Here is a 10,729-nt window from a genome sequence, read left to right on the forward strand (position 1 = left end):
TAGAGTAGGTCCTTTGGTTGCCTGATAGGCTGTACAGCTCTTCAGCAGTTGTTGTGACTAACCCATTTTTTGGCACTGTAGTGACATTGTAAAATATATACATATATATATATATATATATATATATATAAACATACACAAATATATTTCTTGGATCTTTGTTATGATTCTTAGTGAGAACTCATATGTTCTAATTTGGAAAATTTTCAAATCCTTCAGCAGGTATCTTAACGCCTTACAATGTGGGCTTTTGGATTCTCTTTTGTGAATCACTAATAATATTATACTCTGAAAATATATTGGTAAATATATACACTATCTGTCTATCTGTCTATCTAATCATATTTTTGAGGTGTGAAAGGTGCTTTCACATAAGTGCAAGTCACCCTCACTCGGGAACCTGGTTCATGCCAGATGACAGTACAGAACTGTGGAAACTTCAGCTGCTGTTTTCTATTGGATGGATAAACATCAGATGCTGTGAAAACACACCTGTTGTGTGCTGAATTGTGATGGTTCATAAAGATACCAGATTTATTTTGTCCCCAGTTAGGCCTATTCAACAAAGAACGTTATGCCCTAGCCCTGTTCAGCAAAACACTTAAACACATACTTAAGTCTCATTGATTTCAATGGGACATAAGCATATGCTTAAAGTTATGCACATAGTTGAGTGTTTTACTGAATTGGGGCCTTAAATACTTTGATATTTTTTCCTTACAGTTATATTTTGATCCATTATTGTCTGGCTTTGATAGAGTTTTCACTCTACAGTTATCACTTTTTGCCATTCCTAAAATAATGTCTGAATACTACAATCCTTTTTATAAATGGAAAAGTATATCTAGGCTAGAGAGAAATTCCTTCAGAAGTACTGGGCTAAGGATTAAGAAATTATTTTATATATTTTTCATGAAAAAATATAATGGTTTTAAAACCATTTATATATTTCCAGTGTGTGTTTGCCTCTTCAGACAATGGATGTGTATTTATAGTGTAAACCTTCTCACTGAAGCAAACACAATGTGCTGTACCACTAACATGTTCGATATATAGCGCCTCATGTCCACTTACATTAGAATGCACAGATTTTAATGCTGTTCAGAGATGATAGTACATCTATGGGGAAACATTGGCATCCAGAAGGCACATCTTGTGGGCAAGAAATATTAACAAGGTTTAGTAAAAAGAAAAGCAGACCACTTCCAATCGCTAGTTATTTCTTCCTGTGTCTGTAATTTGATGATTTTTTTTCAGAGAGAGAGGGATTGGCAACATTATGCACTAAAATATCTTCTGCTTTGGGTATAGTGAAGTTGCTGGAGATGAATTTTTATTGCTGCTCTGTATATTTCTGTGTGGTTGCAGGACACACATGTTACCCAGTATCACAGTTTGCAACATCTTTGTAGGTGCAGGAAGTGTATGTAGAAGGTTGATGGGAGTTGTTTTAACATTTTAAAAAAAATGACTGGAATCTTTCTGTCCATTTGTCTGTCTGTCTGTTATTTTTAAACATAGAGAGAGAATCTCAGTTTCTCTGTTTTATTTGAGTTAGGATAATAGCACTTTTCTATACAAATAACTGTGGAAAGAGAATTCCAACGCCTACTTATTCATCAGATTTCCCTGGGGGAAATTTTAGTAAATATATATTTTTGAAAAGTAACAACTTTGTCTTTATTTTCTGTTTTTCTGTAATATCTGTCATAGAAAACTTCTGGACTAGAAAATTTCATTGACCTTGTGAAATATCATATTCTGTTGTTTGTATTAATATTCTTACTAGAAACATTATTAAAGTCCTGAATAAAAAGTGTTATATTTATCTCAACAATAATCAGAGGGTTTCAATGAAATAGTTTCTAATGGTAATAATATAAATTAAAACAATTCAAATAAACTACCATATTACTAAATGTGCATTGTGTGTGTTTGTTTAGAAATTATTTATAATAACTGCATGCGTGTGTGTGTGTAGATATATACATATATATAAAAATTTGGATTGTTTTCAGGATCTGATTTTAAGTTTTGAAAGAAAGGAAAATCATCGTTAAGGCAGAAAGTTCTCTGTCCACTTTCTAGCTAGGTATTTCAGTATATCTTGGCATGTAAAAGAACTCACCCTTGTAGTAGTCTCAGTAAAAACTAAGAGTAAGAAAGAAAGTGACAGATGGAATTTCATTTTAACACTCAGGTTCTTTGTTTTAGTGGGTTAGCACCAGACATTTCACGTAACTTAAACATTTTTTGGTGTAGTTTAACTCCCTTTCTGGTGGAAATAAAAGAAACTTCCCCACCAATCAACAGTGTATGAGAATCGACACGAAAGATCATCATAAATTAAACAGAAAAAAATATATATAATTTGGATCAGTTATCACTTACATATAGAAACTGATTTGAAGCAGGTATTTACAGTAATTACTAAAAATGTAATTTTTTTTACCACTTTTGAAAAATAATAACGACCTACTGGACCAGTCATGCAGATTGTTGACCTGTAGCACTGATCTGCAACTTGAAGAAGTTAGTCATGTTTATTAAAACATTGGATTAAATTATCAGCTAGTGTAAATTGGCATAGCTCAGTTGAAGTTACTGGAGCTACATTAATTTATACCAATTGAAAATATGTCCCATTAAGTTTCAGCTCCTCCATAGTAACTGACTGTCAGTCATTAATAGCTCATATTTTTATATGTAAGGAAAAAATGCCAGAAGGGCCTAGTCTATGTTATGCACTGTGAGCCTGGAAATTTTAATTTAGAAAAACACTGTCAGAAAAAAAGGTCCCAGATTCCATAATTGTCTATATTTGCCCTCCTATAAAATGCTTTCTTTTGCAGTTATAAATACCTGAAAACAGGAATGTATTATGCGAGTGCTGACAGACTCTTAACTACAGCTGTGCTAGTGGATTCCGCTACAACACACACACACAATTTAAAATTATAAAAGTAACAGCATTACAAGGCTATAATACATTGTGGGCCCTTTGTGACATTTTTGTGATAACACTGTAAGAGCTGAGATTTTTACAGAATAAATGAATAGTAGTTTTTTCTTTCTTTTTCTTTGTTGGAGAACATCATCCTTTCTGGTTCCCTCTGAGCCTTTTCTCCAGCTTCTTCTGTTTTGCCCGGTCTCCTCCTCCTCCTCCTCCTCCCTGATACCGTTACATACTTTTTAAATAAAAGGCTTGTGGCTCAGCTACCCTTTTAATAAGACTTTACCTGAAACTGTGTCATTTTTAACTTGTAACCGTTTTTAGTAAAACAAAGGTATCTCCCGAGATAAGAATGAGACAGGCAGTTATAGACTGGGTAGAGGGTTGAGGAAGACATGATAAGGAACAGCACTACAGTGGTAGGGGGATGGAAGTGGATGAGTCACATATCCCCTTGTCTTGAAATATGGGGCTATAGTTGTGCAGGGAGTGTATTAGGACTCTACTGTAAACTTAGAAGTGTCACATAGTGATTGTAGATACTATTGTTCTGTAAAAACAAACATTTTAAATAGTCTTCCTGTTAAAATGGGAGGATTAAATTTTGCTTTTTTAAAGGGGAAAAATTCTGGAAATGAAAGAATTAGCAACTGCTTGTGAAAAATGGCACAAATTGTATTAATACCTAACAACTAAAACTTCCTAGGGTGATAAGTGTATTTTATTTTATTTGTTTCTTTTTTTTCATATCACATTGGAGCAGAAGTGCCTTTTTCTGGCTTTCTTTCAACCTTTCTTCCTGCAAGGGAATTGCACACATTTCAGAATGGCTCTGTGCGCAATTCACCCAACGTAAAAATATTTTTTTTCCATGTCAGAAAGCTGTTCTCAACCCATGTTTATTTTCTACTTTGACTTGCACATAAACTCACCTACATTCCACAACCAAGGTGATTTTTCTGGCCAAGTGCTTCTTTTATAAATGTGGAGGCAAAAGTGTACATGTATGTTTTCTACCATACAATGAAAATGTACATTTATCTCCTAGGTCGGGGCGGGCAAACTTTTTGGCCTGAGGGCCACATCGGGTTTCCAAAATTGTATGGCGGGCCAGTTAGGGGAGGCTGTGTCTCCCCAAACAGCCAGACATGGCCCAGCCCCCACCTCATATCCGACCCCCTGCTTCTTACCCCCTGATGGACCCCCAAGACTCCTGCCCCATCCAACCCTTTCTGTCTCCTGATGGCCCCCCTGGGACTCCTACCCCATCCACCACCCGCTGTTCCCTGACCGCCCGGAACCTCCACCCCTGACTGCCCCCTGCCATCCCATCCAACCCCCCTCTACTTCCTGACTGCCCCCCCCCGGGGCCCCTGCCCCATCCAACCCCTGTGTCCCCCCCCCGACCCCTATCCACACCCCGACCCCTGATCACCACCACCAACTCCCCTGCCTCTATCCAACCCCTTCTGCCCCCTCACCGCGCTGCCTGGAGCACCGGTGGCTGGCGGCACTACAGCCATGTCACCCAGAGCACCAGGTCAGGCTGCGGCTCTGCAACTGCGCTGCCTGGCTGCCCAGAGCCGCCCAGAGGGGGGACAGCGGGGGAGGGGCCGGGGGCTAGCCTCCCAGGCCAGGAGCTCAGGGGCCAGGCAGGAGGGTCCTGCAGGCTGGATGTGGCCCGCAGGCCATACTTTGCCCACCTCTGACTTAGGTGCACGTAAGCCACTTTTGTGAATTGGGCCCTTGGAGTAAATGTATTTTGATATAGTGGCATCTGCTCATGAATATCACCTTTGCTAGCTTAAAAAATAGTTTGATACAGATGAACATGTAATTTGTAGAGTTTCACCAGATGGCAATACAATAGCAAAGTTTGATATTTACTGTAAGCCAATAATCAATGTAGTCTTATGTTTTATGTTTAGCGCTTCTAAATATTCAGCTCACTCATTTTATTTTATTTTTAGCTACCAATGGCTCTTGCCAGAATAGTAATGTGGCACCCATGCCATGTTATAGTGTAGGGGGATACAAAGTATCTCCTGTTCATACAGAACAATAATAATTGTTATCCTATGTTGTCCTCTTTAAGTCAGTTTACCATTTAAATGTTATACTAAAAAATGCTCTACGCCAGTGAAAGCCAAGAGCTGTGAGATTATGCCACTCTCTAATGAACCCAATGCAACAAGCCACCAAGAACCTCCTCAATAATTGACCTGACACTTTTGCCAAGTATGGCTCCATTAGAGTCAGTTGTCTGCAACTGATTTTGCCAAGGAGATTGCCCTTGAGGGTGCAGCTGAGGTCAATTTGCTACAGGGCTTCAGCAAATGGGATCAGTCCAGTCAGTGATTCTAAGAGCCTAGGTTCATGGAACAGATGTCAACCTCACACATCTGCTTTGTACACACATAATGTATCTCACTGCCTGACTACTGCTCTATTTAATTACTCTTGTATTGAGGAGAGGAATCAGCTTAATGCTTTTTAAACATAACAGTGGTGACTATTGTGGTACTGTCTGTCGCATGTTACTCTACTAGCATAAAAATTAATACTACCTATTAAGAGTTAAGGTTGACATTAAGTTAAGGGTGTACAGGTTGAGTGTGTAAGTGGTGGGGATGTGTTGTTTGTACCTTTAAAATTTGGCCTCATGGTTAACGTGTTTAGTCTAAGAGATGGCAGTGATATAAAATGTGCGCATTCCATAACGGTGTCTTGTTTTTCTATATTTTAAGCATATGTTCCTGAGGAGGAGTTGAAGGCAGCGGAAATAGATGAAGACAGAGTGGAGGATGACGGGCTATCTCTGGACATCCAGGAGAGTGAGTATTTGTGCAATGAAGAAACAGAGCTCAAAGAGGCTCAAAGCTACCAGAACTCCCCAGTCAGCTCTGCAACTAATCAAGATGCAGGCTATGGTTCGCCGTTTAGTGAAAACAGTGATCGACTGGCCCATTTCAAAAGCACTTCCTCTCAAGAAGAGAGAGAGGATCATCAGTGCACAGACAATGCTTCCTATCCACAGGACAGCTTGGCACAAATAAAAGCTGTGTATGCAAATTTACTCTCAGAGTCTTGCTGGTCCAGTTTAGCTTTGGACTTAAAGAAATCCAGTCCAACGACCAGCACCAATGAAATCAGCCAGAATGAAAACACCACCAATTGCAATGCTAGCACCAACTCCCACAGTACCAGTACCAACACGAGTACCAGTACTAGTACGAGTAACTGTAATACTAGTCACAGTAACAGTGGTGGCTCCGGTTATGACTGGCACCAAGCTGCATTAGCGAAAACTTTGCAGCAGACTTCTTCATATGGACTTCTCCCGGAGCCTAGTCTGTTCAGCACAGTTCAGCTTTACCGGCAAAACAATAAACTCTATGGGTCTGTGTTCACCGGTGCTAGTAAATTTCGATGCAAAGACTGCAGTGCAGCCTATGACACACTGGTGGAGCTAACAGTGCATATGAATGAAACTGGACATTACCGTGATGACAACAGAGATAAAGAATCTGAAAAGACCAAACGGTGGTCAAAGCCTAGAAAACGTTCACTTATGGAAATGGAAGGCAAAGAGGATGCTCAAAAAGTGCTGAAATGCATGTACTGTGGGCATTCATTTGAATCTTTGCAAGACCTGAGTGTCCATATGATAAAAACAAAGCATTACCAGAAAGTGCCTCTGAAGGAACCAGTACCAGCCATCACTAAATTGGTCCCCTCTACCAAAAAGCGAGCACTTCAGGACTTAGCTTCACCTTGTTCACCTGAGCCACCAGGGATCACTGGAGAGGGTGTATTGAGTGAGTCTGCAAAGGATCAGAAAACTGCCAATCCCTATGTGACTCCAAACAATCGCTATGGCTATCAAAATGGTGCTAGCTACACTTGGCAGTTTGAGGCCCGTAAAGCCCAGATATTGAAATGCATGGAATGTGGCAGTTCTCATGACACGTTGCAGCAACTTACTGCTCATATGATGGTCACTGGTCATTTTTTGAAGGTGACCAACTCCGCCTCGAAAAAAGGAAAACAACTAGTGTTGGACCCTGTGGTGGAGGAAAAGATACAGTCCATACCTTTGCCACCCACCACCCATACGAGACTACCAGCCTCCAACATTAAAAAGCATCCTGATTCTCCAGCTGGGTCTACAAACTCTGAGGAGAAGAAGGACCCAGAAAAGGAAAAGGTGGTTGTCACTGAAACAGACAAAAAGATAAAAGAGGAGAGTGAGGACTCTATGGAAAAATTTGAGCCAACAACTTTATATCAGTACCTCAGAGAGGAGGATCTGGATGACAGTCCTAAAGGTGGAATAGATATATTGAAATCCCTTGAGAACACAGTGACAACAGCTATCAGCAAGGCTCAGAATGGAGCACCTTCCTGGGGAGGATATCCCAGCATTCATGCAGCTTACCAGCTACCGGGAACAGTAAAGTCCCTACAACCCACAGTGCAGAGTGTTCAAATGCAGCCATCCTATGCCAGTAGTGTAAAATCACTGTCGTCGGAACACAGTGCACTTGTCCATTCCCCAGGTAGTCTCACACCCCCACCTTCCAAGAGTAATGTGTCTGCGATGGAGGAGCTGGTGGAGAAGGTTACAGGTAAAATCAATGTAAAGAGGGAAGAAAAACCTGCAGAGAAAGAGAAGAGTTCTCCGGTTAAACCAACATCACCTGCTGCTAAAGAAAACAAAGACTTTCCAAAATCAGAGGAAATAAACAACAAACAGCAGCAGAAAAAGAGTGCCAATGCAGAAGTTCAGAAGGTCAAAAAGGACAGTCCAGCTGAAGCTCATACTCCAAATGGTACAGAGCCACTCAAAGCAAAAGTCGCAAATGGCTGTAATAATTTAGGAATCATCACAGATCATTCGCCTGAGCCATCTTTCATTAACCCATTGAGTGCTTTACAGTCCATTATGAATACCCACCTAGGCAAAGTTTCTAAGCCAGTAAGCCCTTCCTTGGACCCTTTGGCCATGTTGTACAAAATTAGCAACAGTATGTTGGACAAACCTATTTACCCGACCACTCCGGTCAAGCAGGCTGATGCCATCGACCGGTACTACTATGAAAACAGTGATCAGCCCATTGATTTAACCAAGTCCAAAAGCAAACCTCTTGTTTCCAGTGTGGCTGACTCTGTCTCTTCTCCTCTAAGGGAGAGCGCCCTAATGGATATTTCTGATATGGTGAAAAATCTCACCGGGCGTTTGACACCCAAGTCTTCGACTCCGTCTACTGTGTCAGAGAAGTCGGATGCTGATGGAAGCAGTTTTGAGGAAGCTCTGGATGAGCTGTCACCAGTACACAAGAGGAAAGGCAGACAGTCCAACTGGAACCCTCAGCATCTTCTGATCCTTCAAGCACAGTTTGCTTCCAGCTTGAGGGAGACACCAGAAGGCAAATATATTATGTCAGACCTCGGTCCACAGGAGCGGGTACACATCTCTAAGTTTACTGGTCTTTCCATGACCACAATTAGCCACTGGCTGGCCAATGTGAAGTATCAGTTAAGGAGGACAGGTGGAACTAAGTTTTTAAAGAACCTAGACACAGGACATCCTGTTTTCTTTTGCAATGATTGTGCCTCTCAATTCAGGACTGCTTCTACGTACATAAGTCACTTAGAGACACATTTAGGGTTTAGTTTGAAGGATCTGTCAAAGTTGCCACTAAATCAGATTCAAGAACAGCAGAATGTTTCAAAAGTCCTCACGAACAAGACTTTGGGTTCACTTGGAATTTCTGAGGAGGACTTGGGATCCACATTCCAGTGTAAGCTCTGTAACCGAACTTTTGCAAGTAAGCACGCAGTCAAACTGCACCTTAGTAAAACACACGGCAAGTCCCCAGAGGACCATCTGATCTATGTAACTGAGTTAGAAAAACAATAGCGTCCAGATAAGCAGCTAGGTATGCAAGTGACCATGGGAACATTGCACTAAACTTCTTCATAGTACTGCACTAGGCCTGACCTGAGCCTCTGAAATCAGTCTTACTTTTGTTGCTGAACTGCCTATCTGGACCTTGGTTTTTCTTACACTTATTTTGTAGTTATATTTATATGCTCTTTGTCTGATCTGTGCATGGTGGTTTTTTTTGCTTTGTTTTGTTTTTTTTGTGAGTAAAAGTCTGACCTTTATTTTCAACATCTGTCCTTGATGTTAAGCTATCTTTTATAGAATATAGTGGGAGACACTATTGAGAAACATTAATTTAGCAGTAAAGAAAGACACAAAGAACAATGATATAAAGACATCCTAAAATTGCAAAGTTGCCATGACAATAAAGGTCACAGAACCCAGTAGTGTCAAGTTTTAACCCTCGAAGAACTAATAGCATTTCTGTGCCTTTCCAAATAATTAAATAAATAAAGAGGCTTAAAGGGATTTCATTCAAATCAAAGCTATGTCAAAAACAAAATGTACTAAAGATTTTTTTTTTTAAACTGAATGAGCATTTTTTAACGCAGAACTGGTTTGTGGAGAAAAGATGCATGCAGTTCTTGGACGAAGGAAAGCTATCTAGTACTCACGGGGTTAGGAAGCCACAACTGTAAGAGTTTAATAATAATAATAATAATAAAAATAATATAAAATAGCAAACCAAGTTGCCACTATGCCCAAACCCTCTGGATGCTGAAAATTGCCACTTTTTTTGGCAAAAAAAGTATGCAAGCTGTTGTTTAAAAAAAAAAGTGTAAAAATGCTTTTTTTCCCTGTAAAATACTGCAGTTTATAGTTATTTACAAATGTTAAGCTTTGGTACAAGCTCACCTTTCTATAGTGTGCTGCATTGGTAAATGAAAACAAAAAACAAAACATAAAAAGAGGCAAATGTTGGATTCCATTCCTTGTAAATTGCCAGCATCAGCTTAAAAAAATACATGTTACATATCGTACCATTTTAAACTGTTTAACTTTCTTTGTACCTTCTGGCTGTATGCTTTCTCTTTTAACTTTTTATATCGTCATTTTATATTCGACTTCTGTGTATATAATGTAAAACCACACTTTTTGAATAAAATTTAGTTCCTGCAGCTTGATTTAAATAGAGAAATTTTACTGGCACCTGCATCTTTCCAGATGCATGTACTTAAAGGAACTATCTGACAAAAATAAATAAATAAAAATAAAGCAAGCAATGCACTATGAATTATACATTTTGATGTTTTATCATTAATATTGTACAGTACATTTTGGTTCACACAATTAAATCCACTGTTTTCTCAAGTGTAAAATAAACCCACATGCAGTTCTTGATTTACATACATTGTCATGTCATCATTATTTTGCCTTTGAGGTGTTGTTCAAGCAATAAGAGGTATCACTTATGCAATCAACCAACAAACATATATTTGAAATAATCTCTTCACGATCTGTATGCTGACATATTTTGTTCTAAGCCATAAGTATTAATAACCTCTTAAAGTATACTTGCAGTAAGTTACCCTCCTACAGGTACAAAATCATTGTGATTTTATTAATTAGTAATGGACATTCTATTGATCACTGAAGTGTAAGACGGGCTGAGAATCTTTTGCCATGTTAATCTTGTGTTGTGTAAACGTACTTGGAACCATTTTTGCTGTGTATTCAGAGCCCGCTGATGAGCCCCTTCCTCAGGCTAAATTCCTTTTGACTTCATCAGGAGTTTTGGCTGAGTAAGATGCTGTGGCTTAGGCTCCCATTGTCCTTTGGATACTGTGGTACTTGCCTTTCCTGCAGCAATGAAGACCTCTGAGGCT

The 10,729-nt window shown here is 39.6% G+C and overlaps 1 protein-coding gene across 1 annotated transcript in view; it reads left to right on the forward strand.

Moving 5' to 3' along the window:
• Nucleotides 1–10,248, forward strand: part of TSHZ1 (teashirt zinc finger homeobox 1) — a 58,266-nt gene extending 48,018 nt beyond the window's left edge. The window contains exon 2 of the mRNA XM_048840100.2: nt 5,701–10,248. Coding sequence (XP_048696057.2) covers nt 5,701–8,876 — 3,176 coding nt within the window. The 3' untranslated portion in view covers nt 8,877–10,248. The remainder of the gene's footprint in view (nt 1–5,700) is intronic.
• The last annotated feature ends 481 nt before the right edge of the window (nt 10,249–10,729 follow it).

Source organism: Caretta caretta, chromosome 2, assembly GCF_965140235.1.
Source record: "Caretta caretta isolate rCarCar2 chromosome 2, rCarCar1.hap1, whole genome shotgun sequence".
NCBI lineage: Eukaryota > Metazoa > Chordata > Testudines > Cheloniidae > Caretta > Caretta caretta.